Source organism: Caloenas nicobarica, chromosome 22, assembly GCF_036013445.1.
Source record: "Caloenas nicobarica isolate bCalNic1 chromosome 22, bCalNic1.hap1, whole genome shotgun sequence".
Taxonomy (NCBI): Eukaryota; Metazoa; Chordata; class Aves; order Columbiformes; family Columbidae; genus Caloenas; species Caloenas nicobarica.
The window spans coordinates 4,881,417-4,896,435 of record NC_088266.1 but is presented as its reverse complement, the minus strand read 5'-3'; the positions used below and the strand labels follow the sequence as shown (position 1 = coordinate 4,896,435).

The window sequence follows — 15,019 nt, the reverse complement described above, 5'->3', positions numbered from 1 at the left end:
CTTTTGCCTAAAGTCTAAAACCAATGTAGTTAGATTAAGTTTCAAAAGGTAATAGGAAAGAGGTGTATTATGGCCACATTGACAATGAACCCTTGACGTAGGCATCGAAAGGGGAAGCTGGTTCCAAGGGACACCTGGACTGCTGAGAAACCCAACTCCACAGAAATCATCTGCAGAACAGAGAGATGTAACACTAACGAAAAAACCCAACAAACCCAAACGAACCAAAAAAACAGGAACAGAAACAGTCATTTGCAACATTATCCCTGCAACTCCCTTTAATGCTTATTGTTGATAACAAACCAAATTTCAAGCTTTTATCCATTTGAAATTATTGATACCCATCGTCCCCTTTAATTAAAGGGATAATTATATATATATTTTTTATTAAAAAATCAACTCTGTATTCTGTCAATACCAGGTAGGAATTCACAATTTGTGATGTTACTGAAAATCAAGATAAACATCTCTGGAGTTTTGTTTTGTTTTGTTTCTCCCCTCTACCCAAAAAAGTTATTTACAGACTTAAAAAGCCATGCTGCAGAACTGAGCTCTCTTTAAAATTATGAAGATTTCCTACAATGTATTAAAATAAAAGTAGATTTTAATTATTATAGCACTTGCATTCAGAGCTTGTTATGTCACCTACTTGCAATCCTTGTTTTTTTTTTAATAGCTATAGATGCATTGAGTGTCTCTTTACGCACAGTGACTTGTGTTGTGAACCTGATTCTAGCACCTACTCAAAACAAACTAGTAAGAAAAAGAAAAAAAAAAAAAGGAAAACAAAAAAGAAAAAAAGAAAAAAAACCCAAGATTGCAGGAAGTTCTCTGAATATTCCACACAGTCCAGTATTTTCAATAGGCTTCTGAATACGTTGTCATGCAGGGAGACCCACACCAGTCTTGAGAAATCTTCTCTACAAATGAACACTATGCTGATAAGTCTCTACTTGTTGGGTGGTTGTTTTAAATATATAAAGAAATCTTTATAAGATATTCTTTTCCTTTTGTAGCTCTTCTTGTATGTAAAAATGTTCCGCTCTTTCCCAAGGACTGGGGTTTCCACAGCCAGCATTACAAATAAATAATTTATTACAACTGTTTGTCGCCTTCTTTCTTCAGTCGACTGAAAGAGAAAGAAAAACTCGTTTTAGCAAAGCGAAGGAGGCGTCGTGACGCTTCAGAGAGAACTCGCCTTCCTGCCAATCTCATGGGTGTTTAATGTGCTGCTTCCTAAATATCCTCGCTACCCGCAGACAGGCGGAAAGGCCCTTGCTGGGCGCTGGTGGCTTTTGGTTTTTCTTCTTAGTTGACATATTGCCAGTGGTCATTGCAAACAGGAGGTGAGGTGGTGGCCGAGCAGAGAACCACCCTACTATCCACACCATATACTGGGGAGAAAGAACTTGCATGATTCATCCAGGCATTCTCAGCTGGGAATGCAGGATCTGTATTATTCATACATTTCATCTTCCTACTGCCTTTAGTAATTTCTTAAGATTTAGTGAATTCTTCCCCTCTTCTCATTCATAAAGCTTTTATCCACCTTCCTCCACTGTTCTCAAGAGAGATGTGGAAGCAGCAATTGTAGTATCATACTAAAAACACCAACCAGAGGTAATTCTGCAATGTAAGACTCAACTAGTCTACATCCTGTGCCAGTAATTTGGATGTAGGTTCCAATCTGCCCTACCACCTATGCTCAAATTAGGTCTTAGTAGAGCTTCACCATCCTCCATAACTGCGTCAGGCCAGTAACCCAGCCCCCAGTAAGAAAGGCAGTAGTTCAGAAGAAAAAAGACAGAACGTGGAGAAAGACAAAGCAAGTTGTAGCACCCCCGAGCCTCCAAACGCCTTCACCGCGCCTCTCACCTGTAATAATCTTCCTGACTCGGTAGATGCCCGCCGTGCATGTGAGGATGGCCGTGCAACCACTGCTGCTCCATGGCCAGTCTCTGCAGCTCTGCTGACTGGGCGTGCATGGCCTGCAGCTGGTGGGCGGCTGACATGGGCGGTGGAATGGCACCGGGCAGGTCTCGCGGATAAGGAGTACCTAAGAGAGAGTTGCCCATTTTTAAACACTTATGAGGCCTGCAGAGAGTTCACAGAATCCCAGAATGTCACAGATTGGAAGGGACCTCGAAAGCTCATCCAGTCCAATCCCCCCGCCGGAGCAGGAACACCCAGATGAGGTTACACAGAAGGTGTCCAGGCGGGTTGGAATGTCTGCAGAGAAGGAGACTCCACAGCCTCCCTGGGCAGCCTGGGCTAGGCTCTGGCACTCTCACTGGCAAGAAGTTTCTTCTCATATTTAAGTGGAACCTCCTGAGTTCCAGTTTGTACCCATTGCCCCTTATCCTATCATTGGTTGTCACCGAGAAGAGCCTGGCTCCATCCTCCTGACAGTCACCATTTATATATTTGTAAACATTAATAAGGTCACTCCTCAGTCTCCTCTTCTCCAAACTAAAGAGACCCAGCTCCCTCAGCGTGTCCTCATAAGGGAGTTGTCCCATGAAGCTTTTTTTTTCCTAAACCAACCAACCTCTGGCTGTAACCTAAGGTACAGCTCAACTCCACCAACTCCTCTCCCAAGAAACGCTAAGACCCAGAAGAAAAGAGAAAAGACGACAGTTGAGATCAAGAGCCAACCTTCGTAAAGGACCATAAAATGCTCTCACCAAAGACTGGATGTCGGAGCATTTCATGCTCGTGAGGTGGCTGCCCTAGCAATGGGTTGGGGATGGTCCCAGGTGGGTAGGGAAAACGTGCCAAATGGGGTCCAGCTGCTAAAGGATCCACCAGCGGGTGAACAGGTCCTGCTGAACCTTTAAAAGAAGGAAAGAAAGCAAGCAATCAACTGCTTTGGGAAGCACCGCTCACTGTTCGGGAGATCAAAAGCCCTGTTAGTCTTGAGCTGGATCAGCATTGGCCTAACTGGTATGTAATTACCAGGAGCTTAGCTCCGCCCAATCTGAAACCCACTTTTCTGTCTTCAAGTGCCATCTGCTTACCAGTCTTAATTGTTAAAGCAACAATCCAGGGGCTTTCCATTTCTACAGAAAAAAGAAATTCACCAAGCAATATGGAAAAACAGCAAAGATGGTCAACATTTAGAAAAAGTTTGCCAAAACTCTCTCCTATTTCCCCTTCACACATATAAAATTGAAGGATCACTAGTGGCATTTAGTACGAAAGCATTTAAGCATCCTCTTGACTTTACTAATACTACTTGATGGCCAAAAGCTGGCAAACCCCTTTGTTTGCAAAAGATGACATTGCCACCACCCTGCAGACAGCCTCTCTGATGCCACTTTACCAATATGATGAAAAAAGACACAGGCAAATCTGAAAAATACTTATGTATCAGCTCCTCTGCAATCTCAGAATGATAAGCTGTTAGCAGACTGCAGAAGAACCACAAATGAGAGGGATACAGCACCGGCAACACAACTCTCCCTCAGCTGTTATCTGAGACGTGTGGTCACGTTACACGCTGTTCAGAACCACCTGAAACATTCAGGAGCCCCTCACTGTATCGTAACCTGGCAGCCAAGATTAAAGCCAAATTACTTTTCAAATACAGTTAAGAGCCTTGACAATGAATTGACTTGGCTTTGTCTCTTGCTAGACTGAGTGTGAGAATGTACTTGCCAGATTTTTGTCCAGAACGAATAATCGGGGAGTACCTGGACTTACCTGCACAGAGGTGCTGACTTACCTGACAACAGAGTCCTTGTATAGACATGATCTATGACAAATTTCTTCTGCTATCAATGGGGTATGCAAACCTGCCTCAAACTGTGATTTGTGCAGTCTCAGGTGGCAGGTTGAAGAATGCTGATGCTCAGCGCTATCATCTCCTCCCTGTAACCCCCACATAACAGTCTCACAAGACCCTGCTCGTTCCTTGCTATACCATCTGGCTTCTGCAGCAGCACTCAAATTCCTTCCAAACTCCAAAACGCGGACATCCCAGCTCCGTTCAATGCATACTGCTCCAAGGTGAAGTATGCTATATTTGCTCACACAAACACTACATTTGCAGCCAGCTGCACCAGAAGCTGCACTTCCAAGTACTTGGACTTTCTTTCCTTACTTAGCAGCTACTGCACCTGCTGCCTTGCTTGCTGTGCTCTCTCCAGTCTGCCACCAGAAAATCAGAACAATTCTGCTTAGTGCCTCATCTTCCAGATGAGTAACCACTTCCAGAAGAGTAACCATGTAGCTTGCTTTAGAAATGAGCAAGGCATCAAGTCATTTTTGAGACTATTAAATAGTTTGGGAGAAAGATTTCCACACGTAGAAATACACTGTAGCTAAAACGATGACAAACCCTAAATTTACATGGTTCTTGTGAGAATTCCGATAGAGAATTTCAGCTCAACTAAGGCCAGATGGTTGGCATGTCAAACGGCTAAAGAGATGAAGTCTTTCTCTCCTATTTTTTTCCAGCTCCTATATGGAAACACCAGTTTCAGCTCCTTTCCAGCTATAACTCATACTGTAAGAGCCATTAGCAGTGTTCGCAGTTCCGTGACATCTCTCCTGACAAATTCCCTTCACCCTTCGTCCGCCAGACACTGCTGTAAGCTGGTGCTCTTGGACACCAGTACTGAAAAAAAACCCAAACCACCAGAAAACAGCAAACCTCTTACGGTGACAGCGTGCAGTGTCCACGAAGATCGCTGTACTGTTACCATCATTTGTCACTGCTATTGGTCCACTCTCCCCCCAAAATAGTTTGCATTTCAGTTATCACAACCTTATACAGTACAGAAGTCACATCACATAAAAGGAAACAGGGATTTTGCTACTTGAATTCCAGAGTCACAGGCTGCCCGTTTTGGATAGATTTCTGCTAACAGCTCACGAGAGAGGACCCCTGGGATCCTGGCCCCTTTCCCTGGGCTCACCTTGATGTAAGGGATCCTGCTGGTGTAGGTGTAAATGCGAGTGTATGTGTGAGTGTTGGTGATGGTGAGGTGTCACGTTGAACATCTGGAGCCGCGCCAAGGGGTCGTTTGTCAGCGATGCCATCCGCTCGGCGTGTATTCTCTCTGCCGCCAGTCTGTCAGGGTAGCTCATTTCAGGCCGTAACTGGGGGCCTGCCAGTGCAAGTCTCTCTCTTTCCAGGGGGTTCAAACCCGGGTGGAAGGAAGCGAATGGGTGAGGTCCTGCTGTTGGGGGAATAGTCAGTGCACCGTGCCTGGCAAAATGCTCCATGGGGTTCGTAGCTGGGTGCAGTGCATCGAGCTCTGGGGGCTTCACCTCAAAGCCAGGTTTCATCCTCTCTCTCAACTCCCTTTCCCGGATTTCTCGCTCCCGGATTTCCCGTTCTCGCAGCTCTCGTTCCCGAATGGTGGGATCCACGTTGTAGAGGCCAGGCATGTGGTAGGCCAGAAGTGGATCGGTGGGGTTCAGGGGGACAAAGAAGGGATGATTGCGGTTTGTTGGTGACATGACATGAGGACGGGCGTATTCACTCAGTGTTCGTAAAGCGGGTGTATCCGGGCCGATGTAAGGTGGTACAGCAGCAATGGTCGTCGGGGGAGGTTCAAATGAAGGTCTCATATGCGCTGGCCCGCTGAGCTGGGACTCTCCGAGACGACCTTCATGGGAGGAGCTGGATACCTTCTGCTGCACAGAACGGGGGAAGAGAGGTTAGTTCAACTAGTCGGTACACGTCACAGCTACGGGCAGCAGCTGCCACATGTCACTGCGGGCTAACAGTCTTGTTTGCAGTGTGTTCTTCCTCTCTACACTCACTTGTATCCTAAAACTTACTAAGCCCAAGGAAACTCTCATCTCCATGACGTGCAACACAACAAATCCCACTCCTGTCACATCAGGACGTTGCATGCTGCTCTCCCCCTCTGTACTAGAGCAGCACAGCACTTCTGGGGAGGGCAACAAGCACAGCTCACCCAGGCAATTGCCCAAGGATCCCTGTCCCCAAAACAAAGTCAAGTTCCCACACATGACACATCTGTTAGTGGACAGATGCCATAACCTGATTTTTATAATCCCACAGAAACACGTAGCTATGATCCAGATCGCTGAAATGCACCCCACACTAGGAAGACTTCAGCACCTTCTTTTTCAGCATCAATAATGTTACTACCAACCTACCAATTCTGTGGGCCCAAGAGCAATCATTCCTTTCTGACAGGCCACAGAAAAAGGGATTAGTTGTACTGGCTCTTTATACCAAGACTGGAGTTTGGGTCTCCCCATAAAAATAAAGTTACGTGCCTTTAACTAAGTTTACTTTGAATTTACAAAGTCTTCAGATCCCCCTTTTCCAGCAGACAGCACGCTTGTGCCTGCACAGTAGTACAAGATACACAAGGGCATTAACTAAATCTGCACAGAGTGTTTTTCTACTGCAAGGAAACATAAATACTTGGCTTAGTTATCCCCAGCTGTGTTGGCTTCCCGCACATCAGAAACAAACCAGGAGTAGGAACTTTCCATTTCCTTCAGAGAGGAGAAAGTCACAGGCAGGCTGGTCGGCTTTGACTTCATACACAAGCTCCCAGACCCACCAATACTCATTGCACCTGCATTAAAGCGCTTCTGGGGATTTGCATTCCACCGTCACCACCCAGGTCAGATCCCACCATGACTTAAAACCCCCTTAAACAGCTCTTAGCTACAAATAAACATACCGCAGCTCTTTCTGCTTCTCTTTCACGCTCCCGCTCCCTCTCTCTTTCCTTCTCTTTTTCTTTTTCTCTTTCCCTCTCTTCTCTGGCTTTCTGCTCTGCTTCCCTTTTGGCCTTTTCAATGGCCTCTTCTCTCTTCTTGGCCAGTTTTGATCCTGCCAAAGGCATGAAGTATAAGTCTGCTCTTGAACATGAATTATAGCCACGGTCCAGGTGCTTATAGAACCTGAAAGAAACAAAACACAAAGAGCTTAGCCCCGGGAACGATGCAAGAATCTGGGATTCAAGAACCGTATGTCAAAAAAATAAAGTGTCACTCTACACTTACACAACAGCACCACCAGCTTCCCCGAAAGCCATGAGAAAATTAATTGTACTGTATTACTCCACAGACAAGCAGAGTATAAAACCCCTCTTAAAATCACAAACTGTAATGCCCTGGCTGAAACAGCCCCATTCCAGCAAAAAACAGAGCAAAATCATCCTAGAAAGAAAGGCTGCCACGATGCACATGTAAAATACACTCAGCTCGCACAGGAGCTCATTTCTCAGCCTTTGGGAACGTCCTGCTACACAGAAAAACTCAGCACATTAAAGAAGTTCTGCTGAGCACCTCGTACCTGGCTGACTGACTGGCATGACTCGGTGTATCCACCACGGTAGGTTCTGGTGAAGGACTTCTGGGCGGAGGGGGAGGGCTCTCTGGTTCCTCAGCTTCATCTGGGACTTCTTCTTTGATTTGAATAGGCGGTAGCGTGCAGGCCGTCACCACCGGCACGGTTCCACCAGAAGCCGCTGACGTGGAGACCGGAGTCTGCAGCGGGATGCCAGGCACGGCGGGCGGCGTGGACGTGGAGGGGCAGGACGGAGGGGTGATGGAAGGTGGCCCTCCTGGGACAAAGGGATGCTGAGAAAACGGGGGCTGGGAGGATACCTGATGGAGTCCAGACGGGGGGTGATTAGCGGGCGGGGGAAGGCTCTGACTCTGCGTCAGTACGGGAGGCTGGGCTGTCGAAGACTGCAGCGGTTGGCTTTGGGGCATCAGCTGCAGAGGAGGAGGGTGCGCAGATGGAGGGTGATGAGTCGAGAGGGAGCTCAGAGGTTTTAAAGCGGGTGGCGGAGGCAAGTTGGAGTTCATCGAGAACGGAGAAGGGCCGGAGAGATGAGGAGGGTGCTTGTGGGAGGGAGCAGTGGGGAGCTGCGGGATCGGGGTGGTAGGGGGAGGTTTGATATGCGGCATGGCCATGGGTGCGGGCGGCAGGGGCTGCTCCCGCGGCGGCTGCGCCTGCTGCAGGGAGGCGGCGGTCGGCAGGACGGGCTGCGCGACCTGGAGAGCCGAGTGAGGATGAGACGGGGCTTGTGTCTGAAGGGGAACCTGAGACTGAGATGACTGAGTGGGGAGGGAAAACGGCTGGGAAGGTACAGGATGAGGCAGGAGGGGCTGAGCCTGCAGGCCGTGAGGGGCCGGCTGGGCCTGGCCGTGCGAGTGCGGCTGCGAGGAGGCCGGGGCGGGCTGGCTCTGCGGGACACTCAGGGGCTGCAGCGGCGGGTGGGGCGAGGGGAGTCTCTGGGGGTGCAGGGCAGGGCCCTGCTGGATGTGGGAGTGCGGAGGCGGCGGCGCAGGGGCCTGGGGCTGCCCGGGGGGCTGGGATGCTGACGGCGAGACCTGCAGCGGGGCTGAAGTCGCGCTCGACGCCGCCGGCAGCGATGCTGGTAACTGGGCTGATACGGGTGGCGTGGGAGGGGGAGCCTGGCCAGAAGCGCTCTGTGCCTGGAGCACTTGGGGCTGTGCCTGCAGCACTTGCTGTTGAGCGGATGAATCCGAGTCGCTCTCATTGTCCTGGGGGCTGGGGATGCTGGGGGACGTGCTCCGGTTATCCTGGTCGATGTCCTTGGGATCGCTGCTCCCTTCGTCGTTGACACTGCGGCTGTCGGAGCTCTCGCCTTCGCCCTCGCCCTCCGAGGGAGAGTTTGGCCGGCTGATCTCCTGCAGGGAGAGGGGGAACAATAACCAGCATGCATGAGAAAACTGCACAGGGAACACCACAGCATGCCAAAGGATGGAATCTATCACACGTGCTGTGCACACACAAGAGCAACTATCACCTTTTGAACTTAAAACTGCACAGGCAACATCAATATCCAAAGGGAGGGAGCAAAGACAACGGGTGGCCCTGCCTGAGCAGGGGGGGTGGGCTAGATGACATCCATGTCCCTTCCAACCTCAACCATTCTGTGCTTCTGCCATACAGAAAGCTCAGTGCCAGAATTCCCAAACCCTGTGCACAGAGTGAACCTGGTCAGTCACACAGAGCTGAAAAGACATCCTAAAAGTACTTCACATGAGCTTTGGGATCACTACACTAAGACAACTCTAGTCGTGGTCTTCCAACTTGCCACAGAAGAAGGAAATTTCCATTAAAAAAAATAGGGAGGCAGCAGAAAAGAATCCAAATACACTCCTGTATAGTTGACATTGAAATTAAAACTAAAAGGACTTCTGGACTTATCCTGCATCATTCCACTGTTTTGCAACAGAAGGAACACATTATAATACGGGTCGCTTTCCAGCCACAGATTAAGTCACAATTTGCTGTGACTTAAATTGATTTCATGTTTTTGGTTTGTTAGCGGGTTTGCACCCCTCCCACTCTCAAACCAACCTCCTAAGTGAAAACATTCCTCTGTGGGACTCACTTGAGTTTTGGATTTTTTGGCATTGGCCCTGTCAGGCTCCTCGGTGTCAGACGCCGCCTTTTCCCGCTGCCTCTTGGAGTTCTTGAGAGGAGAAGAAACCTCTTCTTTTATCTTCTGCCACAAAGGAAGCAGAACGCAACAGTTACCAGCGATGTAAATGCAAAAGTAAATTGAGCACATGCCAGTGCCACCATATTTAATACAAATAAACACGAAGAGTTCCTATGGAGCGATTTGACTTCTGCGGACAGAAACCCAAGGGGCCGTTTGCACATCCATCCTGTACACATTTCTGACACAAGCTGGCAGGAAAAAGGGACATCGAGTGCAGCCTTCCTCGTCACGCAGATCTGGTCGTGAGGTTTGAGAGCAAAGGAATATTTTAAACAAAGCAGTTGTGTCCAGCTGTGCAGAATCAAGCCCACCAAGAACTCATCCCACATCGACTGGTCCAGTGGGCTCTTCTAACCGAGACCAACACCAGCTGGGAACAGCGGATAGAGCGAGAATTTCTCCTGGAACAGGATAAACCTCTTTCTACTACATGAAAGTCTTGCTTTACTCCTGATATTTTGAGGGGAATATTTTTATATACCTAACTTAGCTTCAAATTTTGCTAAGTTCTCAGTTTTATCATGTGAAAACTCACTCCATACTCCAGTTTTGGCTTTTTTTTTTTTTTTCTTCAAATATTTATTTTTAATTGGCTACTTTTCAATTTACAGTGCCTTCTGCTTCATCTGGCTTTGTTTCTTCAGTACGCCCTTGGAAAGGCACTTACTCATTTAAACAGACTAAACTGTCAGCTTGCTCTGAAAAATCAAACAAATATACATACAGAAAGCCAGTAAGAGAATAGGCTCAATTACTACATATTCATATTCCTTTGTAAACAAAGATTAAGTACTGCTTAACAAAAAAAAAAAAATCCCCTAAACTGTCTACTTGTCTGAAATACAGCATTTCTGAGCTGCATTACTTCCATGAGCCTAATGCTTGCGTTTGCATCCAAAAAAAAAAAAAAAAATCGAAGGATTACTGTATTGTGAGAGCAGTAAGGTTATGTGGGGATGCTTTAATGGTTTTTATCACTACGCATCCTTATGTACAGGAACGAAGCATCAGTCAGATCCACCATTAAATTTTTTTTTGCTTATCCACACAAGTAGGAATTTCGAGGTCACCGAGAGACTCCCTGACCTCCCAGAACCTCATTTGGGTGACTGAAGAAGCTTCAGGTGCCCAGTCCTAACACAAAAGAAGAATGGGACAATTTTACCTTGGTGGATTTCTTCACCGAATCCGCTTTACTGTCATTACTGGAGGTGCTGGCAGCGCTGGGAGAGTTGCGGCCGCTGGAACGGATATCTTCGTTAATAGGTGAGGTTCTACCATCAGGGCTGGCTGGCTGCTTTTTACGACCACTACGTAGTGTAGACATCTGTTTGTTCAACAGAAATAAAAGGGGATCAGTTTGGCCAGCCTCTTGATTTTTTCTGTCTTACAGCAGGGGCATGGATGGAGCACTCCCGCTGAAAGCTTGAAAAATGGAAAACCAAGAGCATTCAACATCGTTACAATTTTTCCTTGTCTACTCAAAAACATTAAGCGCCAACTATTTTATTTAGTAGTGTCTGCTAGAAATGACATTAAAAAGATGTTCCAAGGCTGCTGCTGTTTGCATGCTAAATTTTCTTCGTAAAACGCACGCATGCACGCTTGTAAGGAGATTTTAACTCCTGTAATATGAGGAGAGCACATGAATAGCATTTAATTTTTTAAAAGTCTTCCTTTAAAATAAGCCAAAGGGCTTGTCTCTGACAGGATCCACCTGGAACGATACATACTAGTACAAAACCTGGAACGACACACTGGTCAAGTGCCCCGTTACGATGACAGTCCACTGCCCGTCATCAAAAACATGGAAAGAAGTTTGACTTGCAGAAGAGACATTTCGGCTCCTTTTTCAGAAGCAAGCTCAACCTCTGCAAATCTCACGCGCACAAAAGCAGCAGCAGGCACATAGCACGGCAAACAAGCAAGATGGAGAAAGCGTCATTTTAGAATTTTGACTTTGTTTTTCCAGACAACACTTCTTTACAGAAGCAGCTGCATTGCAAGTGTTACACCTACCGAGCCTCGACTCCGCCTTGTCCTCATGCTATGCTTTCCACTGAGTCCATCATCTTCCTCTTTGACGGGCTTAAACATAAAGGGTGGAGGGTCTACAGGCTTCTCGATGGGTGGCAGCTCTCCGTACTTTTTGAAGTGAATGCGACAATCGGTGCACAACAAAATGTTTTCTCGCCCGCCGTGGTGCCAGTCCTTGGAGGCTTGGGGCAGAAAAAGCAACAGCTATTAATCTCCAGAGCTGTGGTTTCTTAAGTGAAGCGAGCTATAAACTTCTCATTTCCTTCCCTGTTTTTGGGCTCACACTTCCAGGCATTGCCCAACTCTCAGCCAACCTCCAGGAATGAGGCTGCTGCAGAAGAGATTTGGTGCAGTGTAAACGAGTTTTACGTGTGACAGTCACAGTCCAATACTGATTTGATATATCACAAATGGATTACATAGATTACGTAGACTTTTTTCCCCCGTATAAATGTCTAACCTCTCATGATTCTCCTTTGTCACTGCAACATTAATTTGCAATGGCAAAGCATGATGAACTCTGCTGGGAACGCTGCATTTTAGCTGATTCAACCCCACATATTTTTGAACGGCTGTGCGTGTACACGAACTGCTCTTGCTTGGACGAACCGGCATTAAACAGGAGAGAAATACAGGAATGGAAGGGGCACATACTGGTTGTGAAGCAGTGACGACAGGCGTAGCCCTTCAGCTCCTGTTCGCTGTCCTCGCTGTCAAAGTCATCTTCGCTGGCCGAGCTCAGGTCCACTGAACACGTAAAGAACAAGGGAACAAGACGAAAATGAGAAATAAAACGCAGCAGGATTTTCTCTTTCCTCTTACTTCGCTAAAATAATCATTAATAACAACAGTTCTTCCATAAATTTTGTGACTTCCTACAACCGCCTTCCCTTAGCTGGCCGTTATTTCCCATTCTGCAGACTAAGCGAGGCCAGGCCTGGTCCATCTTCTGACTAAAGGAGGATTCCAGGAATGCACTGATACAATTAGCAGAACTTCTCATTCACTACACGGTACTTTTCCAATTAAGTTGTCGTTCAAACACCGTCCATGCACAATTTTCAAGAGAAATGAGGTCTCTCTCTAGAACCTGGTGAAGCTTAAATACTTTACACCTAAATTCCACTTTACTGGATTCCACAGGCAGATACTGTGGTGGCTTTTCTGGTTTTTGTTTCTAGACTTCGGTCTCCTAAAGCAGATGGCGTCTGCTGCTATGCTCCGTTAGACAGTAGCTTTATTTAGCCCAGGAGCTCCATGCGTTCTGTGGGTGGAAGAAACGATGCTTGCACATAACATACGTCTTTGAAAAACATGTTGTGATTCTTTTGGATGAGAGACACTACAAGGATACTACCAGCTTTCCATTCCTTACTGCAAGCCTCTGTAAGAGTTTTAACCTGTGGCAAACTTACAATTCACGAATGTCGTGTTTCAAAGAAGCAGAGAATATGGAAAGGGTCACTTTTCCTTTGGGGCAAGCAGTATAGAGCAAATTCACCGATTACAAGGCTGTGAGCTAAAAAGCACCATCTGAACCACTGAAAATCTGCAGACATTGCAAAAACTGTGTCTTATCTCCTAAAAACCACTCAGGAGTAAATCCTTTCTTGTTGTGAGCACTGCATTCTTCCAGCACCACCACTATAAATTCACAACATAACAGGTCTATAAATTGCCACAAGCAGAAAGCTCTGTGGCTTCTTTTGTTCACATCTTCAATTAGAAAAGAAGTCCTTGATGCAAGAATACTGTTTTTTCTAAAGGTTCCAAGAGGCTATTTTGTAATACATGCAGGGTTTTAGAGAGGGAGGGACTCCACTGTACTTGCCATTAGTGTCTGTCATCAACTCATTACCCCTCAAATTAACACAGGCTCCCATTTAATAACAGTAGCTGCTAGCACTACCATAATTTCTACATTAATTCTTGCAGGTGTTTAAAACCTGACTGCAAAACTGACACCAGGCTAGAACTTGCTTTCTTTCACTAAGCTGATTTTTATTCTCATCCTGATGTCGGATCCAGACAGATGGGTCCTTCCAGCCACACGCTCTCTGAAGTGCTGAGTGTCTTGGATTGAGCTGAGCTCTGTACTTCTTGTGCACGCAGAAACCGGCAATAAATCCTACCAATTTCAGCAAGGAAAAGCTCATAGTCCTTTCTTACTACCTCACTAACACCCTCTCCAGAATTCTGTCCTGCCTGCCCACCACATTAATAAGATTCTGCCAGCGTCTGCCTTCCACACAGGCCCTTTGCTTCCGAAGGCAGGTGAAACGTGCTGGGTTTACTGTGTCCGTATGGACGCTACTGGTCATACCCATTGCACTGCAGCACATTTCACTGGTTTGGGTAATTATTCTTTGTTTAGATGCCTCTGCTTCAGTCAAGGCCAAAGTTCTTCCAAGCAGCATTAAGATCCGAGCGCTGGCCGCAGCTCAGCCTGAGATCAGGCAGAAGGTGCAGGTCACCAAGGATGGAAAGACCTTCCCCGCAGAGGGATGAGGGGCTTGTTCTTTTTCCATTTTCTAATTCCCATTACTGTAATAAGCCTGGCAAAAATACAACACAAACCCAAGAAAAGAGTAGGGAGATTCCGTGCCAGGGCCGTGTTTCCACCCTGACAGGACGCTTTTATGTTTAAGAACTGCAGAAAGCGCTTGGTGATCAAAGACGTCTACCACATTCCAGCATAACGGTGCAGGAACACGAGAGGGCAACGGCCTGAACTCCATTTCCTCGCTCCGTTCACGTGGAGGTCCAGCCGCCTTACGTTACTGTTGCTCCCTGCACCTAAACAAAGATAAACGCCTTGCGTTCAGCTCCCACTTACAGAATTCACTGGAGGGGGGCCTGGAGGGAGTGTTGACTGGAGTGGAAGCCGTTCGAGTTTTAATTCTCCGAAACACAGCCTGTCTTCGATGCCTACGGTGGGCTCGAGAACTTGCTGCTTCAGGGGTTTTCTTCCAATAGTAGTAGAAGGTGATTAGTTCTCCCTGCAAATACAGAAGGAGTATGTTAGAGGCTTGTGCAAATCTGACTCGTCAGCTTTTTTCCTCCCTTTCGCTCTCTGTCCATGCGCACATGTATTCTTGCAGGAAGCTTCATGATGTATTTCAGGCAGACAAAAGAATTCTTTAGATAAGGCAGGAAAAAAAAAAAAAACCCTCATTATTTTTTGTTTGCTTTTGCAGGGGAGGAACAGAAGTAAATAAATGCCTTGTCACTCCTCCCATGGAAAAGACCAGAGGTTGGGTAGGACTGCTAAGGATTCTCGGGTGTTTACAGAAAGAATAAGGATCAATTCAAACAGATACTGCCATTTCGACGACCTACATTCCACAGACATATTTTTTAGTACTCCTGTTTAAGCAGCCGAAAGTCAGAATAAAAACATGTTCAACAAGAAGTCTATAACCATAACTCAACCCTACTACGGCGAATTGTGCTTTAATTTGAATATATATGCCCACATCTAAATTAATTAAGCAGTTAAA

General features: G+C 46.7%; 1 protein-coding gene across 4 annotated transcripts in view; it reads right to left on the bottom strand.

Moving 5' to 3' along the window:
- Window positions 1–251: 251 nt before the first annotated feature.
- Window positions 252–15,019, bottom strand: part of RERE (arginine-glutamic acid dipeptide repeats) — a 169,361-nt gene continuing 154,593 nt past the window's right edge. For 2 of the 4 annotated variants that reach the window (XM_065649830.1, XM_065649833.1), the window contains 11 exons: window positions 14,356–14,518; window positions 12,174–12,266; window positions 11,502–11,701; window positions 10,648–10,809; window positions 9,369–9,482; window positions 7,292–8,658; window positions 6,675–6,897; window positions 4,920–5,643; window positions 2,685–2,831; window positions 1,876–2,056; window positions 252–1,129 (listed from right to left, as the gene is read on the bottom strand). In XM_065649830.1, the coding sequence (XP_065505902.1) occupies window positions 1,096–1,129; window positions 1,876–2,056; window positions 2,685–2,831; window positions 4,920–5,643; window positions 6,675–6,897; window positions 7,292–8,658; window positions 9,369–9,482; window positions 10,648–10,809; window positions 11,502–11,701; window positions 12,174–12,266; window positions 14,356–14,518 (3,408 nt within the window). In that variant the 3' untranslated portion in view covers window positions 252–1,095. The remainder of the gene's footprint in view (window positions 1,130–1,875; window positions 2,057–2,684; window positions 2,832–4,919; window positions 5,644–6,674; window positions 6,898–7,291; window positions 8,659–9,368; window positions 9,483–10,647; window positions 10,810–11,501; window positions 11,702–12,173; window positions 12,267–14,355; window positions 14,519–15,019) is intronic. The other 2 variants (XM_065649832.1, XM_065649831.1) reach the window with 2 other exon arrangements.